This window comes from Bos indicus, chromosome 6 (genome assembly GCF_029378745.1).
Source record: "Bos indicus isolate NIAB-ARS_2022 breed Sahiwal x Tharparkar chromosome 6, NIAB-ARS_B.indTharparkar_mat_pri_1.0, whole genome shotgun sequence".
Taxonomy (NCBI): Eukaryota; Metazoa; Chordata; class Mammalia; order Artiodactyla; family Bovidae; genus Bos; species Bos indicus.
In genome coordinates this window covers 22,941,943-22,960,848 of record NC_091765.1, presented here as the reverse complement: position 1 = coordinate 22,960,848, position 18,906 = coordinate 22,941,943, and the positions used below count along the sequence as shown (strand labels likewise).

At 42.1% G+C, this 18,906-nt stretch overlaps 1 protein-coding gene across 2 annotated transcripts in view; it reads right to left on the bottom strand.

Annotated features, from left to right (window-relative positions):
* Positions 1–11,975: 11,975 nt before the first annotated feature.
* Positions 11,976–18,906, bottom strand: part of MANBA (mannosidase beta) — a 127,666-nt gene continuing 120,735 nt past the window's right edge. For both annotated transcript variants that reach the window (XM_019962379.2, XM_019962381.2), the window contains exons 15-17: positions 18,300–18,442; positions 17,185–17,442; positions 11,976–13,330 (exon numbers count right to left, since the gene is read on the bottom strand). In XM_019962379.2, coding sequence (XP_019817938.2) covers positions 13,106–13,330; positions 17,185–17,442; positions 18,300–18,442 — 626 coding nt within the window. In that variant the 3' untranslated portion in view covers positions 11,976–13,105. The remainder of the gene's footprint in view (positions 13,331–17,184; positions 17,443–18,299; positions 18,443–18,906) is intronic.

Genomic DNA, 18,906 nt, shown 5'->3' with positions numbered 1-18,906 from the left:
AGCCACCACTTGGCCCTGACTGCTTTCCTGCCTTGCCAAAAGCACATCTTGAATGATGATCCACCCAGGCACACAGCAAATGCGCTGGCGGCCACTGTGGTTATGAAAGGCAAGAGACTCCAGGTTTAAACTTTCAAGGAAGAATGCGTGGTACATCTGAAACTAATACAACAACACTGTAAATCAACTATACTCCAATAAAAATTAACAAAGAAAGGAAGCGTGGGCAGTAAGTCGCACGCACCCACACGTCCACCCCCCTTCAACAGAAGCAGCTGTGCTGCACCAGGGAAGACCCGCCCTTGCTGCCTCCACCACCAGAAGGTTGCCCCTTTCTTCAAGTCATGCTGTGACGTACAGTTTCGGTCCGCATGACTCTGCTACTGTGCCGTTTAAGAGCTTGTCTGACTTCGCCCCCGGCAATCAGCTACTCTGGCGGCTTTGTGCCAAGTTTCCATAGATCCATAGCAATTCAATTACGACGAAAAATCATTGAGATGCCACCCGTTTGCCAAGGTAGCAACAATGAAGGGAAATGAAATGGATTGAAAAACAGCAGAAAGGGTCACCCTGCAGGTCTGACCCTGGAGATCAGCCTCTTGGACCCCCTACCTCTGAGCCCTGGAGCCAGAGGAGCTTCAACAAAGCTGCTCTGTTCTTTCTTCCACAACCCCCCCGCCCCCTTCCTCCCTGCTTTCTCTCTCCATTCTTCTTTCCGTCTCTCTCCCTCCCTCCTCTCTCTCTCAGCAAAGCCTCCAGCACTCCAGGGCACTGGTAGCCAGTTCTGTGAAGGCTGGACAGGGGTCGGGGTGAGGGCAGAGGGCCGCAAGCCCTTCCTTAGTCTCCCCTCCCTGCCTTCCTCTGGGGAAGCCTCCAGGAAACCAGCGTCCTGACCCATGGTCCCCCTCCAGCCGCCACCAGCCTCATTTCCTGTGCACAAGAGGCCTCTGCTGGAAGAAAAAGAACTTTGCATGATCACCCAACAGCTGGTACGCCTCCTGCTGCTCAACTTTTTTTGCGTCAATAAAACTGGAAAAAGGCTTACCAAAAGAAGGAAATTTAGAAACTTCTTCAGCTTACTGCCTGAGTATTTCTCCTCCAGCTCGGGAAACAGAAGTCTGATGATTACTTTCCCTTGGTAGAAAAGACTTAAGCTGTTCTTTTTCTTTCGTCCCCTAGGCCTGATCATTCCAGCCACAGCCAATCCTGTTCTTTGAGGAATAACTGTTTTAAGCCAGCATTTATGAGTCACTTACCCATCCTAGGCATTGTACATGCTTTATTTTTTGTAATCATCACAACTCTATAAAACAGTAATTACTGCTAACCTCGTCTTAAAGGTAAGGAAACCGAGGTTTAGAAGTTAAGTGGTCTGTCCAAGTTCAGTACACATTAGAGCCAAACTCCCATCAGTTCAGTTCAGTTCAGTCACTCAGTCGTGTCCGACTCTTTGCGACCCCATGAATCACAGCACGCCAGGCCTCCCTGTCCATCACCAACTCCTGGAGTTCACTCAGACTCACGTCCATTGAGTCGGTGATGCCATCCAGCCATCTCATCCTCTGTCGTCCCCTTCTCCTTCTGCCCCCAATCCCTCCCAGCATCAGTCTTTTCCAATGAGTCAACTCTTCTCATGAGGTGGCCAAAGTACTGGACTTTCAGCTTGAGCATCATTCCTTCCAAAGAAATCCCAGGGCTGATCTCCTTCAGAATGGACTGGTTGGATCTCCTTGCAGTCCAAGGGACTCTCAAGAGTCTTCTCCAACACCACAGTTCAAAAGCCTCAATTCTTCGGCACTCAGTCTTCTTCACAGTCCAACTCTCACATCCATACATGACCACAGGAAAAACCATAGCCTTGACTAGACGGACCTTTGTTGGCAAAGTAGTGTCTCTGCTTTTGAATATGCTATCTAGGTTGGTCATAACTTTCCTTCCAAGGAGTAAGCGTCTTTTAATTTCATGGTTGCAGTCACCATCTGCAGTGATTTTGGAGCCCAAAAAAATAAAGTCTGACACTGTTTCCACTGTTTCCCCATCTATTTCCCATTAAGTGATGGGACCGGATGCCATGATCTTCGTTTTCTGAATGTTGAGCTTTAAGCCAACTTTTTCACTCTCCACTTTCACTTTCATCAAGAGGCTTTTTAGTTCGTCTTCACTTTCTGCCATAAGGGTGGTGTCATCTGCATATCTGAGGTGATTGATATTTCTCCCGGCAATCTTGATTGCTTGTGTTTCTTCCAGTCCAGCGTTTCTCGTGATGTCCTCTGCATATAAGTTAAATAAGCAGGGTGACAATATACAGCCTTGACGTACTCCTTTTCCTATTTGGAACCAGTCTGTTGTTCCATGTCCAGTTCTAACTGTTGCTTCCTGACCTGCATACAGACTTCTCTGGTTCCTCTGCCTTTTCTAAAACCAGCTTGAACATCTGGAAGTTCACGGTTCACATATTGCTTGGAGAATTTTGAGCATTACTTTACTAGCGTGTGAGATGAGTGCAATTGTGTGGTAGTTTGAGCATTCTTTGGCATTGCCTTTCTTTGGGATTGGAATGAAAACTGACCTTTTCCAGTCCTGTGGCCACTGCTGAGTTTTCCAAATTTGCTGGCATATTGAGTGCAGCACTTTCACAGCATCATCTTTTAGGATTTGAAAGAGCTCAAGTGGAATTCCATCACCTCCACTAGCTTTGTTCATAGTGATACTTTCTAAGGCCCACTTGACTTCACATTCCAGGATGTCTGGCTCTAGGTCAGTGACACACCATCATGATTATCTGGGTCGTGAAGATCTTTTTTGTACAGTTCTTCTGTGTATTCTTGCCACCCCTTCTTGATATCTTCTGCTTCTGTTAGGTCCATACCATTTTTGTCCTTTATCGAGCCATCTTTGCATGAAATGTTCCCTTGGTATCTCAGATTTTCTTGAAGAGATCTCTAGTCTTTCCCATTCTGTTGTTTTCCTCTATTTCTTTGCATTGATCACTGAGGAAAGCTTTCTTATCTCTTCTTGCTATTCTTTGGAACTCTGCATTCAGATGTTTGTATCTTTCCTTTTCTCCTTTGCTTTTCGCTTTTCTTCTTTTCACAGCTACTTGTCAGGCCTCCCCAAACAGCCATTTTGCTTTTTTGCATTTAGGAAACCTTGCCTGCCCCAACCCTCCCAAGCCCCACATTAAGTATCACTTTATGTTTCATTCTGAAACACATTTATTTTCAGAATTAAGTCACATGCCTAACCCTAGGTGAATCACTGGCAAAGGAGAATAGGATTAGTATAACCAATTATGACTCAGTCCCTGGGGCTGGACATGTAGCCACCTCTATTAGTAGAGAAGATGTAGCTGTAGAATGCCCTGCCAATAATGTCTGCTCCAACTACAGGAAACATGTAAACTGTCTCCCAGGATCCAGTAAATTTTACAAAAGCCATAAAAAGTAATCATACCAGAGTAAGAACAAGAGGGTTGTTCTCACATACATTATGAGACAGGAATGAGTAGTAGCTTTCAACCAGCATTTCCATGATCCCGACATCCCATTTCCCCAGATTTCTAGGCCACTTTGGTGGTGTTGTCATCCTTTGTACTCACTCATTGCATACATGGCACGAGCTGGTACTCAATAATCCTGTGCAAATACTAAAGCCTGACCTAAGGGATTCAGTTTGCATCGCTGTTGCAAACTTTTTTTTCCCATGGTAGGATTCAGTAACCCACATCTAAAGAAAAAGAGGAGAGACAGTTATAAAACATGATAATACAGTGATGTGATACCCTTATTTCTTCAAAGCCTGTTCCCTGTTTGGCCCCTATTCAAGGGCTGAGAGATGTCATGGCAGCCAAGCTCCTTTCAGCTTACTGATCACAAACTTAAGAGATCCACCTAACGGACCACCCAGTCCTGTGCTTTTTTCTTCCTTGTGCATTAATTACAGTGACAATCTTGTAAGACTCCTTTCTCAACTGACATTTTTTCACTTTTAAATTTTCTTTTTAAAAAATTTTTATTTAATTGGAGGATAATTATTTTATAATATTCTGATGGTTTGTGCCACACGTCAATATGAATCGGCCGTAGGCAGACGTGTCTCCTCCCTCCTGAACCCCCTTCCTCTCTCCCCACCCCACCCTTTCAGGTTGTCACAGATCATGGGCTTTGGGTGCCCTACGTCATACATCAAAATCCCACAGGCTATCTGTTTTATATACGGTAATATATAAGTTTCAATGCTATTATCACAAACTTTCAAAAAACTTTCCTTTAAGTGTTGAACAAGATGGCCTTATCCAACATGCTCCCTCATCAGGGTCATGTTAGCTTTAAATGAAGTGTCACCAGCTGAAATAACCTTATCTGTTTACTTGCTTCTTGTCTGTCTCCCCCTACAAGGGCAGTCCATGACAGCACAGACTTTCCTCTTTTTTCATTGCAATATCCCTGAGGACGAGGTCAATGCCTGCTCAGTGTTTCTTAATAAGGGCTTGGTAAATGAATCAACTGAAGGAGGGCACGGCAACCCACTCCAGTATTCTTGCCTGGAGAATCCCCAAGGACAGAGGAGCCTGGTGGGTGGATACATTCTTAAGTTAAACAGTCTTTACAGTCAGAATATAAATGTCTTAACGGTGGTCTGGTCTGTGACTTTAACAGTTTTGTACCATATCACTCTGGTACCTTCCAATAAGTCAATTAGAAAACAGGCCATCTTCTCTTCACTTGAAAATGTTACAAAATGCCGTTTCTGCCTAACACTTTTAAATTTATGCTCTTACTGAACTGATAAGACTGTGTGAACAGTCAAGGCAGACTCGGGAATATTTTGAAATGCACTGAATTTCCCACACAAACAATGCTGCCTTGTTTCTCTCCCTAAATCTTACCAAGTTGGAGGATAAGTTTCAAATCTGAGAACCAGAGATAGTCTCAGAGAATGTTCTGTCTCAAGTCACTGTCACTTTAGGAATGCTTGGGAAATATATCTATTTCTCCTGAAGTCTAGTACACTTTCATTCCAATAGAGAACAAACTCTTCCTATTTCTTTTCCAAAGCCAAAAGAGGAAAAAAAAAAAAAAAAAACCGAGAAGAGTTACAGCGAGTGTGATTAAGAAAATTATCATTTTTATTGTTTTCTTCACTTTAAAATCGGAAGATGGAACCCCATGAGCTGACCTTTCTCCATCTTGCTCCCTGGAATGTGGTCTGTAACCACACAGCAGAAGGATCTGAGCCTGGTCTTCCCATTCCATTAACATTTGCAAAACCACCAACAGAAGAGGCTTCTCAGAGATCCAAAGCCCAGAGTAAGTACCTCCAATTCTATTTCAGCAAATGTGGCAAAACAAATCTACTAAAATGGTAGAAACGACTAACCTCAGTGCTCACATGAACTGTGGAAGAACATTTTGGACGTGGCTATTCCCTTACAGAAACGGTGTGTATACACATTCCAGCACAGTTCTCTCCTCTTATAAACCACTGTCAGCAAATATTTATGTCTATTCATTCATTTATTCTTCCTTTATAAATTCATTCATTTCTGATATCTTCCCCCTATCTTTTATTTATTTATTTTTTTCCTTTTTTTTTTCCTAATTTTATTTTATTTTTAAACTTTACATAATTGTATTAGTTTTGCCAAATATCAAAATGAATCCGCCACAGGTATACATGTGTTTCCCATCCCGAACCCTCCTCCCTCCTCCCTCCCCATACCATCCCTCTGGGCCGTCCCAGTGCACCAGCCCCAAGCATTCAGCATCGTGCATCGAACCTGGACTGGCAACTCGTTTCCTACATGATATTTTACATGTTTCATTGCCATTCTCCCAAATCTTCCCACCCTCTCCCTCTCCCACAGAGTCCATAAGACTGTTCTATACATCAGTGTCTCTTTTGCTGTCTCATACACCGGGTTATTGTTACCATCTTTCTAAATTCCATATATATGCGTTAGTATACTGTATTTATGTTTTTCCTTCTGGCTTACTTCACTCTGTATAATAGTGCCTTGAGGAAGGGGATTAAGATGGTGAAGTGGGGGGACCTGGAGCTTACCTCCTCCAACGAACACATCAAAAATACATCTTCACGTGGAACTCACAGAAAACTGGGAACAGGCCGAAGAAATCCTTTACTACCAAAGCTGCTAGAAAAATCTCCATATAACTGGGCAGGACAGAAAAGAGCATCAGGCCAGGACGTGTGGTCCTGGGAGAGATCTGTCAGGAGGAGAAGGCGCACGTGGCTGGACCATTGCCCCGAGGAGTGAGCGGGTTGGGTCATTACCTGGGCATCCAAGTCCTGGGCTCTTGAACGGAGGAGACAAGCTCTCTCGCCCATCGGGAAATGTGCTGAGACAGACAGAAGGGCTGGAGCAGCCTAGACTTTACTCGTGAGGAATGTACACACGGGCAGACCTGCTTACAATCAGGGCAGAGAGAGCCTTGGCCTGGAGGCTGCCACCTCACCACACGTCCCAGTATGAAGGGTCAGACGACCTGCCCACTCCATACCACAGCCTGGCGTGCGATCTGGGCAAAGGTTGAGTCTAGATACACAGAGACAGGCTAGGGAGCCTGCAGTGTGAGCCAGGTAGAATCACCGAGACCACCGTCAGCCTGCACTCCGGGGTGACGGGTGCAGCCACGACAGAGCAGCAGCTAAGCTCCAAATCTTGGGAGCTTAGCTCCCAAGGAGCTAAGGAGCCCGAGGAGCACGCAGGAGTCATTTCCCAGAGAGAGCACCCTGGTTCCACCCACTTCACACCGTGGCTTAGCACTAGGTCCAGGGAGAAGTCTGCCACACGGGGCAGCCCTCAGGTAAAACACAGTCACCTCAATTCCATTCCTGTAGACGGAACCCCCCCAACTCCCAGCCCCAGTCTACTCCTCACCACAGCCTAGCGCTAGACCTGGGACAAACACAACAGAGAAGGAGATGTGACCTTGGGTTGCTTTTAAGCAGAATCGTGGATGCCTACACAGGTGGCACGTGGGTCCCCTGTGAGCACACAGGCCTCGCTTCAGCGGCATCTTTAGGGCAGGGCACACACAGGGAACCAGCCCTCAGGGCTTTGATTCCAACAATCATTATATGCCAATAAACTGAACAACCTAGAAGAAATGGACACATTTCTAGAAACTTACATCCTACCAAAACTGAGTCAAAAAGAAATAATTTGAACACACTGATAACTAGAAGTGAAACAATTTGTAATTAAAAAAAAAAAAACCATCCCTCCAAACAAAAGTCCAGCACTGGACAGCTTTACTGAGGTATTCTACCAAATAAACAAAGAAAAACTTATACCTATCCTACTCAAACTGTTCCAAAAATCTAAAGAGGAGGGTTCTTGTTCAATTGCTCAGCCGTGTCCAACCCTTTGCAACCCCATGGACTCCACTATGCCAGGCTTCCCTGTCCTTTACTATCTCCTAGAGGTTCCTCAAACTCATGTCCATTGAATCACTGATGCTGTCCAACCATCTCATCATCTCATCCCCTTCTCCTCCTGCCTTCTATCTTTCCCAGCATCAGGGTCTTTTCCAATGAGTCAGTTCTTTGCATCAGGTGACCAAAGTATAGGAGCTTCAGCTTCAGTATCAGTCTTTCCAAAGAATATTCAGGACTGATTTCCTTTAGGATTGACTGGTTGGATCTCCTTGCAGTCCAAGGGACTCTCAAGAGTCTTCTCTAGCACTACAGTTCAAAAACATCAGTTCTTCAGTGCTCAACCTTCTTTATGGTCCAACTCTTACATCCATACATGACTACTGGAAAAACCACAGCTTTGACTATACAGACTTTTGTTGGCAAAGTGATGTATCTGCTTTTTAAAATGCTGTCTAGGCTTGTCACAGCTTTTCTTCCAAGGAGCAAGTGTCTTTTAATTTTATGGCTGCAGTCACCATCCGCAGTGATTTTGGAGCCCAAGAAAATAAAGTGTCACTGTTTAGAACACTCCCAAATTCATTCTATGAAGCTACCATCACCATGACACCAAAACCAAAGACATAAAAAAAAAGAAAACTACAGCCAATATCTTTGAGGAATACAGACACAAAAATCCTCCACAAAATATTAGCAAACCAAATCCAACAATACAAAGGATCATAAACCACGATCAAGTTGGATTTGACAAAATTCAACATCCATCCCTGATAAAAAAAAAAAACTTTCACCAAAGTAGGAGAGGAGAAATTTCAACATAATAAAGGCCATTTACAACAATCCCAGAGCCAACATAATATTTAACGGTGAAAACCTGAGAGCCTTCCCACTAAGTTCAGGGACAAGACAAGGATGCCTACTCTCATCAGTACTATTTAGCATAGTAATGTAAGCTACAGCAATCAGACAAGGAAAAAAAAAAAAGAGGCATCAAAACTGGAAGGGAAGAGGTAAAACTGTCACTATTTGTAGGTCACATAATACTCTACGTTGTTGTTCAGCTGCTCAGTCGTGCCCAACTCCCTGCAACCCCATGGACTGCAGGACCCCAGGCTTCCCTGCCCTTCACCATCTCCCAGAGCTTGCTCAAACTCATGTCCATTGAGTCAGTGATGCCATACTCTTATGTAGAGAACCCTAAATTCTTCTCACAAAGACTATTAAATGAATTCAGCAAGGTAGCAGGATACAAGATTAACATACAGAAATCTGTTGCATTTCTTCACACTAATAACGAAATATTAGAAAGTAAAAAAAAAAAAAAAACCATTTAATATCCTGTCATAATATAAAAAATATCAAAATACCTAGGAATAAACTTAATTGAGAATGTAAAAAACCTATACACTGAAAATTATAAAATATTGATAATGAAAACCGATGGTGATTCAAATAAATGGAAAGATAATCCATGATCTTGGATTGGAGGGATTAATACTGTTAAAATGGCAATACTACCCAAAGCAATCTGCAAATTTAATGCAATCTCTATCAAAATACCCATGATATTTTTCACAGTAGTAGAATAAGAAATCCTAAAATTTATATGGAGCCACAAAAGATCCTAAATTGTCAAAGCAAACCTGAAGGGAAAAAAAGCTGAAGGCATAACCCTTCCACACCTCATACTATATTACAAAGCTACAAAACAGCATGGATTTACCCAACAGACATACAGATCAATGGAGTAGAATAGACAGCCCAGAAATAAATCTATGCACCTATAGTCAACTAATCTATTAACACAAAAGGAGTAATAATATAAAATGGAGGAAAGAATGTCTTCAAAAAGTGGCGCTGGAAAGCTACATATAAATCAATTAAAATTAGAACACACCCTCACACCATATACAAAAATAAAATCGTTTAAAGATCTAAATATAAGACATGACACCATAAAACGCATAGAAAAGAACTAAGATTGGTCCCCTAAGCAAGGCAAAAGAAATAAAAGCAAAAATGAACAAATGGAACCTAGTGAAACTTAAAAGACTTTGCACAGCAAAGGAAATGAACAAAATGAAAAGATAACCCACTTCACGGGAGAAAATATTTGCAAGTAATATGACCAATAACTGGCTAATATACAAAATGTATAAACAGCCCACACAACTCAATATCAAATAACAGTCCAACCAAAATCAAGACCTAAACAGACATTTCTCCAAAGAAGACATACAGACGCCAAAAACCATACACACACACAATGCTCCACATCACTAATTATTAGAGAAAGGCAAATCAAAACTACAATGAGATTATCATTTCACACAGGTCAGAATGGCCATCATTAAAAAGTCTACAAATAATAAATGCTGGAGAGGATGTGGAGAAGAGGGAACCCTCTTACATTTTTGGTGGAAACGTAAATTGGCCCAAACACTATGAAAAACAATATGGAGATTTATTTTAAAAACTAAAAATAGAGTTGCCATACGATCCAACAAATTCTACTTCTGGGCATATATCTGGCAAAAACTCTTAACTGAAAAGATGCACTCACCCCAATTGTAAATAGCGCTGCTACTGCTAAGTCGCTTCAGTCGTGTCTGATTCTGTGAGACCCCATAGACAGCAGCCCACCAGGCTCCCCCGTCCCTGGGATTCTCCAGGCAAGAACACTGGAGCGGGTTGCCATTGCCTTCTCCAATGCATGAAAGTGAAAAGTGAAAGTGAAGTCGCTCAGTCGTGTCCGACTCTAGAGACCCCATGGACTGCAGCCCACCAGGCTCTTCCGTCCATGGGATTTACAATAGTGCTATTTACTATTAAATACTATTACATAGTGTAAGTTTACTATTTACAATAGCTAAGACATGGAAGCAACCTAAATGCCTATTGACAGGTGCACAGACAAAGATGTGGTAATGTTTATACTGGGTTGGCCAATGTTCATTCAGGTTTTCCTACAACATCTTACAGAAAAACCCAAATGAACTTGGCTAATCAGATACAATTAAATATTACTTGATCATAAAAAAGAATGAAATAATGCCATTTGAAGCAACATGAATGGACCCAGAGATTATCACACTTAGTGAAGCAAGCCAGAGAAAGACAAATATTATATCCTATAACTTCTTCTGGCATCTTAAAAAAAAATGCAATCGAATCTATGTACAAAACAGGAACAGACTCACAGACATAGAAAACAAACTTATGGTTAGCAAAGGGGAGAAGGAGAGGGAAGGACAAAACAGGATGTGGGATTAACAGATACACACTGTTATATATAAAACAGACAAGCAACAAGGATTTACTGTATAGCACAAGGAATTATATTCAATATCTTATAATACTCTATAGCAGAAAATAATTGAGTATATATATGTGTGTGTGAATCACTTTGCAGTACACCTAAAACTAATGCAATATTGTATTAACTATACGTCAGAGTAAAAAAAGAAAAAAAGAATCTGCCTTTATTTGCTTCATTTTTACCCTTGCTTCATGTACTAATTGGGTGATAACGATGTTTGAAAAGTACAACCACCACTTAGCATTTATTTTGTTCCAGACCCTATCTGTTTAATCTTTACAACTACCTTTGAAGGTCAGAGATAATCATCTCCACTTAACAGATGAGAAAACTAAAATCTAGAAGGCCAAGTGGCTACCCAAGGTCACAGAGCCAATAAGCCTCAGAACCTGGATTCCAACTCAAGTCAGTGTGGCTGGAAGCCCTGCCCTCTTTAGACAACAGGGTCGCACCCAAGACGGTGCCTCCATTCACAGAGTGGTCACTAAGTGTCAGTACTGGGCCAAGCCCTTGAGCCACATTTTTAATTTATTCTTCAAAACACACAAGGTGGGGGTAATTATTCCCATTTCACCAGAAGAAGACTGAACATAGAGGTTAAATTACTTGATTAAGGCTACAGAGCTAGAAAGGGCAGAATTGCAATGTAAATTCTGCCCATCAACCTCAAAGCCCAACTCAGAGGGCACCTGGAATAGAAAAATGCTCTAGTTAATGGAGAGGAGGGTGCCCCCTGCCCACCCAGCAACAGTGACAAGAAAGTGATATAATATTTATCAAGTAAGAATCTTCTGGGTTACAGTCCTAAGTCCCAGTCTTTCATACAGCTTAAAAGCTGTATGAAATATATATTTCATATATATATATGAAAAGCTGTATATAAATATATATTTTGAAATAACACATAAAATGAGGGAACTCTTAAATACTGAAGGAGAGGAGTGGGTTGTCTGCATTTATTTTCTTCTTAGTCTCTGAACCATGGCCAAAAGTTTCTTAGCTTTAAAACCAAAATATTACCTATTTAGTCTTGATTCTAAAGCCAAACTCTCACCTCCAGTAAATTCCATAACCAATTACTTGATTCTTCTTCTAGAAGACCCTTCAAATATCCTGGTCTAGATTCTTCAAACTCTCCCAGTTTATCAAGTGGACTAAAAACCTGGCCAGAGCTAAATGGAAATTAATGCTTTGCATGATACTGGGCACAAATGAGTGTTCATGGAATGGGGAAATAAGTCACAGACGGAACACCAAATTGTCAATGCAATTTATATAATCTTAAATTTTTATATATTTCAAACTTACAGAAAAGTTGCAAAAGCAGAACAAAAATATTCCTATACACCTTTACTCAAATTGACTACTTATTAACATTTTGCCCCTTGCTTCACTATCAATGTAATTTTATAAACAGGATGATGAGAACAAAATGATTTCATAGCAATTATAATTAATCAGTGTTTTTTAAAATGGTTCAATCTCAAGTTAAAGGCAATACCACTTTGCTGCCAGGCTCATCACATGCAAATCAAACCATAGCCTTGAACTGGAAAGTTCATTGGACTTAACCAAATCTGAAGCCCATACTTAATACAGGTGACCACTTATGTCAGGACACCCAAAAGTTTCCAACATGATCAAGGTGATGTCCATTCCAATGTGAGTTTTTTTTTTCCCAAAGAAGAATCACTAATTGCCTTTGAAAAAATAAATTATTATTGTTAAAACAAATATTTTATTAAAAAAAAAAACCCTCACAAATGAAAAAAGACTCCTACTCAAAAAGTAATCGAATGGCAATAATCAATCCCACCAAACTTTCCAGCATCAACAACCAATATGGCTACCACCCAGACATCTCTTTCTGTTGCAACATCTGAATCTCTATTTCCTCTGGAAATAATGACAAAGCAGTTTCATTTCAATCGTTTGGTATTTCTCAAAGCTATCCTGAGGGGCCTACATGCCCTCACAATCTTCCACATTTGATTCCACAGATACCACAATGGTCATTACTGTGATTCCCTTAAGGGCTACCTGGGAGTGTGCCTGTAATTCTCTTAAAGGGCTACTTGGTCATGTTCCTGTGATTCCCTTAAAGGACTGCGTGTGGACAGGACCTCCTTTGGGGGTAGGAGAGACAGTTGGGTTAGAACTGATTCACGTGGTGCAAAAGGTGCAAAAGGAAGAGCTAAAGACACAGCCCTGGTGCAGACGGAACAGCACCCAGGCACCGCTTTGTTGAGAACATCACCTGAATATACACAGCCTTCCCTGGGAGAACCAAGTGGCTAACCAGACACCTGACAGCAAGCAGATGCATTTCCTGGCTTCTTCAACTTGTTTCTAGTTGCCTTCAGCTCTCTAAAATACAACCTGATTCCCTCAGTAAGTATCAGCCAGTGAAGTCACATGAAAAGATTGCTCCAATTCACTCTTGCTGGTGGGTTTCCAAGGGTAAAAGAATACAGTCCGTGTCTTCTCAGTCATGAGGAAACCATTGTCACTGAATCTCCCTGGGATGCTTCCTACATCCAACCAAACAAAGGGAGCGACAGCTGAGGTTTTCAGATCAAAAACAAATGTGTCCCCTTGCTGCGAGATGGTGGCCTGAAAGAAAAAGATAAATGAAGTGAAGGTGGAGAGCAGAACTTTCTGTTCTACATAGCTAACACAGAATGCACTGCCTACAACCTTGGTTCCATTACTGCTAAAGTAATATATTCCATGCACTGTGTCAGATGCTAAAAAAAAAAAAATACATGGAAATTTACTGAAGGCTGTGGAGAATTACCAAATTGTAATCTCACATCAGGGGTAGAAATATGTGGTCTCCAAAGATTCAGGAGAATATTTCACAGGAAGCTCAGAGCTTTGTAGCTGTGTATCTTTTCCTCAGGGTCTCATCAAGAGAGGCACATTTCTGCAGCAAGACTGGTGATTTTAATGACTTGCTCAGGATCTGTCTGGAGCTGATTGTGGAGCACAGCCATGGCACCCACCTTTTGGTCTTATGAGGAGACCCTGCGGTCCAGACAGCAGCCAGCCAGGCATCTCCAGAAGCTATCCCACTACAGCTGGTGCTTTTAATGCATCATGGGTAAAGTCACTTTACGAGCACCTCAAACGTGTGTGAATCCCACACAATACAGCAAAAGCGAGTGTGGTGTAAGTCTGGTCACCCGTCAGCCTCTTGGCACAGGCTGAGAGTGAGGACAGCTGCTCCCTGGAAGGTGGGGTTTGTGAGCCTCTCTCACTGTGAGTACACAGCTGAGTGGGACCTGGTAATCAAGCCATGCATTTGTCACAAAACAGAGTCCTTCAACATGCATACATGCCATGCCATAGGTTTGACATTATAGGCTATGTGTGACATAAAGAATATCCAAGGGCAAATTTTACTATATATAACTTAGCCTGCTACATCATGCAGGGTTCTGCATTGTCAACAAGAAATCCCACATTGGTAGGGCTTCCCTAGTGGCTTAGCTGGTAAAGAATCTGTCTGCAATGCAGGAGACCTGGGTTCCATCCCTGGGTCGGGAAGATCCCCTGGAGAAGAAAATGGCAACCGACTCCAGTATTCTTGCCTGGAGAATCCCCATGGACAGAGGAGCCTGGAAGGCTATAGTCCATGGGGTGGCAAAGAGTCAGATGTGACTTAATGACTCTACCACCACCACCATCACTACTTTGGTAGAAACAAGAATAGAAATTTAAAGAGAGCTACCTAGTACACTTTAAATTTCTTTTCTTGCTTCTACCAAAGTAGTGATGGTGTCAAATTCCCAAATCATGCTGCCCACTCATTCCAGTGAAGACCCTAAAGCAGTCACAGGCACACAGTTCACGTGGCTGGCCCTGGCCACTACCAAGGCTGCAGGAAGGCAGCTACTCTCCTACTCTGCAGGAACAGCTACTCTGTTCCAAGGCCAAGGCCAGAAGGGACACTGGCGCCCACTCACTCTTGTTGGCGCCTTCTTCTAATTGGAAATCTCACTTCTGCATTATCTGACAGCAGAGCAGGGAGCTCAAGCTTGTACTCTGGCTCAAGGCCCCTGGGGATGCCCCAGGGGATAGAATTAATGCCTGGCTATGTTAAGCCTGACAATGTTAACTATCATTACTATTATTGTTGCTACTGTTATTACATCTCTTCAGGATGTAATAAGGATCCCTTTAGGATGGGAAGTATCACTGAAATACAACTGAGATAGGACAGAGAAAGAAGGCCTGCTCCTTTCCCACTCCCAGCTGTCTCAAGGTAATAGAGACCTAGATGAGAAAAGAAGAAAGATTTCAAAATCTTGTGTACAGACTACAAATTTGTCCAGTAATAGTTTTGTACTTTTTTCTGGAAAGAAGCCATGTAAACGTATGTCATTTCCTTCATATCTGCTCTACATCGGATGTTACAAATAAGTTAGATTTCCTTAAGGGAACATTTTACTATTAACTAGGAAGGAAGCTATGTTTTCATTCCAAGGACTGAGTTTTGATATTTCTAAACCAAATGTAAAAAAATCCTCTCAAGTCTTTTCAATGAAGTCTAAAATAAACTTATAATTGGTTAAAAATAGAGAATGAAACTTTCTAGAAACATACTTTCAATCACCATGTGGAGGTGGGGGAAGGAAGGAAAGGTTTTCAATCAACTAGATAGATTCCATATTTTCCAGCTACACGATTTTTACAACACAGCCTATCCTGATCATCCCATTTTTTTCTTGATAATGACAAAGAGATCTGGTGATTAAGCAACTTGAAAGTAATAAATCATAGTGGAGAGTGAAAGTTTTTTACATTAATAGACTCTCCTTAAAAATGCAAAATTAAGGGTGCTTTTATAGTATGGCTGAGTCCCTTTGCTGTCCACCTGAAACCACCACAACATTGTTAATCGGGTATACTCCAATACAAAATTCAAAAGTTTAAAAAAAAGACACGGAGAAGATTTAAATGCATGTTGTTAAGTAAAAAACAGCCAATCTGAAAGAACTACATTCTGGAAAAAATAAAAATATGTAAATTGCCAAAAGATCAGCATTTCCTAGGGATTGAGGGGAGGGAAAGATAAAGGAGGGCTTTCCAGGTGGCTCAGCAGTGAAGAACCTGCATGCCAATGCAGGAGACATGGGTTGGATCCCTGGGTCGGGAAGATCCCCTGAAGAAGGGAATGGCAACACACTTCAGTATTCTTGCCTGGAGAATCCCATGGACAGAGGAGGCCTGGTGGGGTTGCAAAGAGTCAGACACGACCGAGTGACCAGGCACAAGCAAAGATAAAGGAGGCAGAAAGCAATGGATGTAGAGCAGTGAAAGTACGCTATATGATACTGTAACAGATGTTACATGTCACTGTCACTTAGCCACTCAGTTGTGAGGAAGAGTGGGTTGCCATTTCCCTCTCCAGGGAATCCTCCTGACCCAGGGATCAAACCCATGTCTCCGGCTTGGCAGATGGATTCTTTACCACTGAGGCACCAGGGAAGCCCACAGGTCACTGTACATTTGTCAAAACCCATAGAACACACAACAGAATGAGTGTACCCTAATGTAAATTATGAGCAGGGGCTGCTCTCTAGTTGCAATGCGAGAGCATCTCACTGCAGTGACCAGACCCCACTTGCTACAACTACAGAAAAGCCCATGCAGAAACAAAGACCCAGCACAGCCAAACAATGAATAAATAAACAGCTAAAATTAAAAAATTATTAAATGTCAAAGCTATCACAACATTGTTAATCAACTATACTCCAATATAAAATAGAGAGTTAAAAAAAAAAAGAGAGAAGAAATCATTTGTTAAATTAAAAACAAAAGAGTGCTTTTACTGGGCTCTGACACTTCCTGGCTACAAACTGAACAGTTACTCGCCCCACCAAACAGGCTGGTGTGTGTGTGCTGAGTCATGTTCAACTCTCTGTGACCCCACGGAGTGTAGCCTACCAGGCTCCTCTGTTCATGGGATTCTTCAGGCAAGAATACTGGGGTGGGTTGCCATTTCCTTCTCCAGGGGATATTCCTAACTCAGGCATCAAACTCACGTCTCTTGTATCTCCTGCCTCGGCAGGCAGATTCTTTACCACTGAGGCACTTGCGAAAGTGAGTAAGTGAGACTTTCTCACTTACAAGTGCAGGTGGTAATACTTCAGGGCTGGTGCAGTAAAGCCCCCAGGTCAGAGCCTGGAACCCAGCAGAGGAGCAGTCAGCGGGGAGGACCCTGCTGCCTCGCCCTCCGCTGCGCCAGCCTGACAAAGAGAGGTGATGGGACCACCGGCATAGCAGGCATCGTAAACTTTGACAAATGCTGAATCAGAAAAAAAATTATTTGCTCTTTGCTTCCAGTGGGAAGGGGAATCAATCTTTCCCAGGTCCCAAATAAACTCAGTACCAAGGGGAAATTTTGCAAAACAGCAGAACAGCCCTCAAAGCCCCAGCAACTCCAGACCACTGGTGCTTACAGTGATATTTGCCTTGTGGAGCCCCTTGGCATTCTTCAGTGAGGACAGGAAGTGATAGTTGATTGGGCTCAAGAGTTCCCCGTCAGTTGACAGGTAAAAGGAAACCACACAGCTTTGTCGTGTACATCCGGGACATCCTTTTAACAACTCAGGCACTGGCTTAGTATAGAGGAGAACAGACTCCCCAGCTTTTATCACGAAAGGGTTAGTTGACTCAGAGCATACGAGCTCCAGGGAACTCCAAGTGTGGACTCTCACCTGGGGAGAAACAAGACAGAAGGAAACCAAACATTCTTAGTTCCTAATTTTTTTTTAGAGAATAAGAGTAGTAATAATAGATGGAAGTCACAATAGCAGAACTGATTAAGAGACTGTGAAACCTGAGTTTAACCTCAGCTCCACCAAGTACTAGTTATGTAACTAAGATGTGAATTCAACTTCCCAAAGTATCCATTTCTTTATACATAAAGTGAGAACAACAAATAATAAAAAGCAGTAACTTCATAGGCGGTTGTGAGAATTAAATAATCTGTGGAAGGCATAGGATCTCAGGCATTGTAATTATTCCACAACCTGACCTATTCTCAATGTCCTCCCAATGGCAACCACCTAAGACTTCAAGTTTCTATCCTCTTTTTTTTTTTACCTAACTTTGTTTTAAATACAACTTCACTTTCCCACATATACATTTTGTATAATTTTACTGATTTCCACTTTAATATACTGTTTAAAATGATTTCTTTTTATAAGTTTAGGCTTTTTCCAGCTTCTCATGATTATAAATAATCTTTAAGTGTCATTTTACAGTTTACAATTCACACTCATCTAATTATTGTATTCACTATCCACAGAAATCCTCTAAAAAGGCACCTTGGTGTCATTTTACAGATGAGAAAACTGAACCAAGACATTAAGGTCATGGAATAAACAGCAGGATTTTGTCCTGAATATAGATTTTCAGATTTTAAGAATAGCCCATTTTCTGCTACAGACACTAGAAACACTTTGATACAAATTTCTCTTTTCTTTTTTCCAAAAATAACAGAACCAAATAATGAAAAAAATCTAAAATTCTCCCTCTACCACAGAAAGAAAAAAATGTCCAAGCAACTTACAGTGAGCATCATCTGCTGGTCTGAGTGAAGATCTGACGCACCATAGATGAAAAGCATATCTTTATCCTCAAAACCCACCGGTAACAGGGGGGCGAAGAAATGCCGAGCAAAGTAATGAAGCATTTTCCACTTTCCTCCATACTCTAAAAAGAATCAGGTGGGTTAGGAGACGGGCAGGGTCAAGCAGTGAGAGTCACTGTCCACATGGCCCAGGCGTGTGACCTGGCACATTCTGGGCACTGAGCGTGGAAGACAGCTGACAGCGGAGAGAACCCGTTTTGTGGAACGCAGGGAGCATTTTGGACATCACCTCATGTCAGCCTCAAACCTGGAGGAGGCAGCCATTACCATCCCACCCTTCAAATGAGGAAATGGAAGCGCAAGCAGTTAAGTCACACATGCTACATGAAGTATTTTGAGCCTGGACATGATTCCTGGCTGGCACTTGCTCATTTGCAGTTCTGCTTCCAGGAGATCACTGCGCCAATGTTCCTTTTCCCTTACTTACACATGAAAAAGGGAATCAGGAGCATTGGCAGTGAACATCTGTTACAACTCTTCTTTTATAAGAATTACTTAGAGGAAGTACTATTGGAGAGGCTGGACA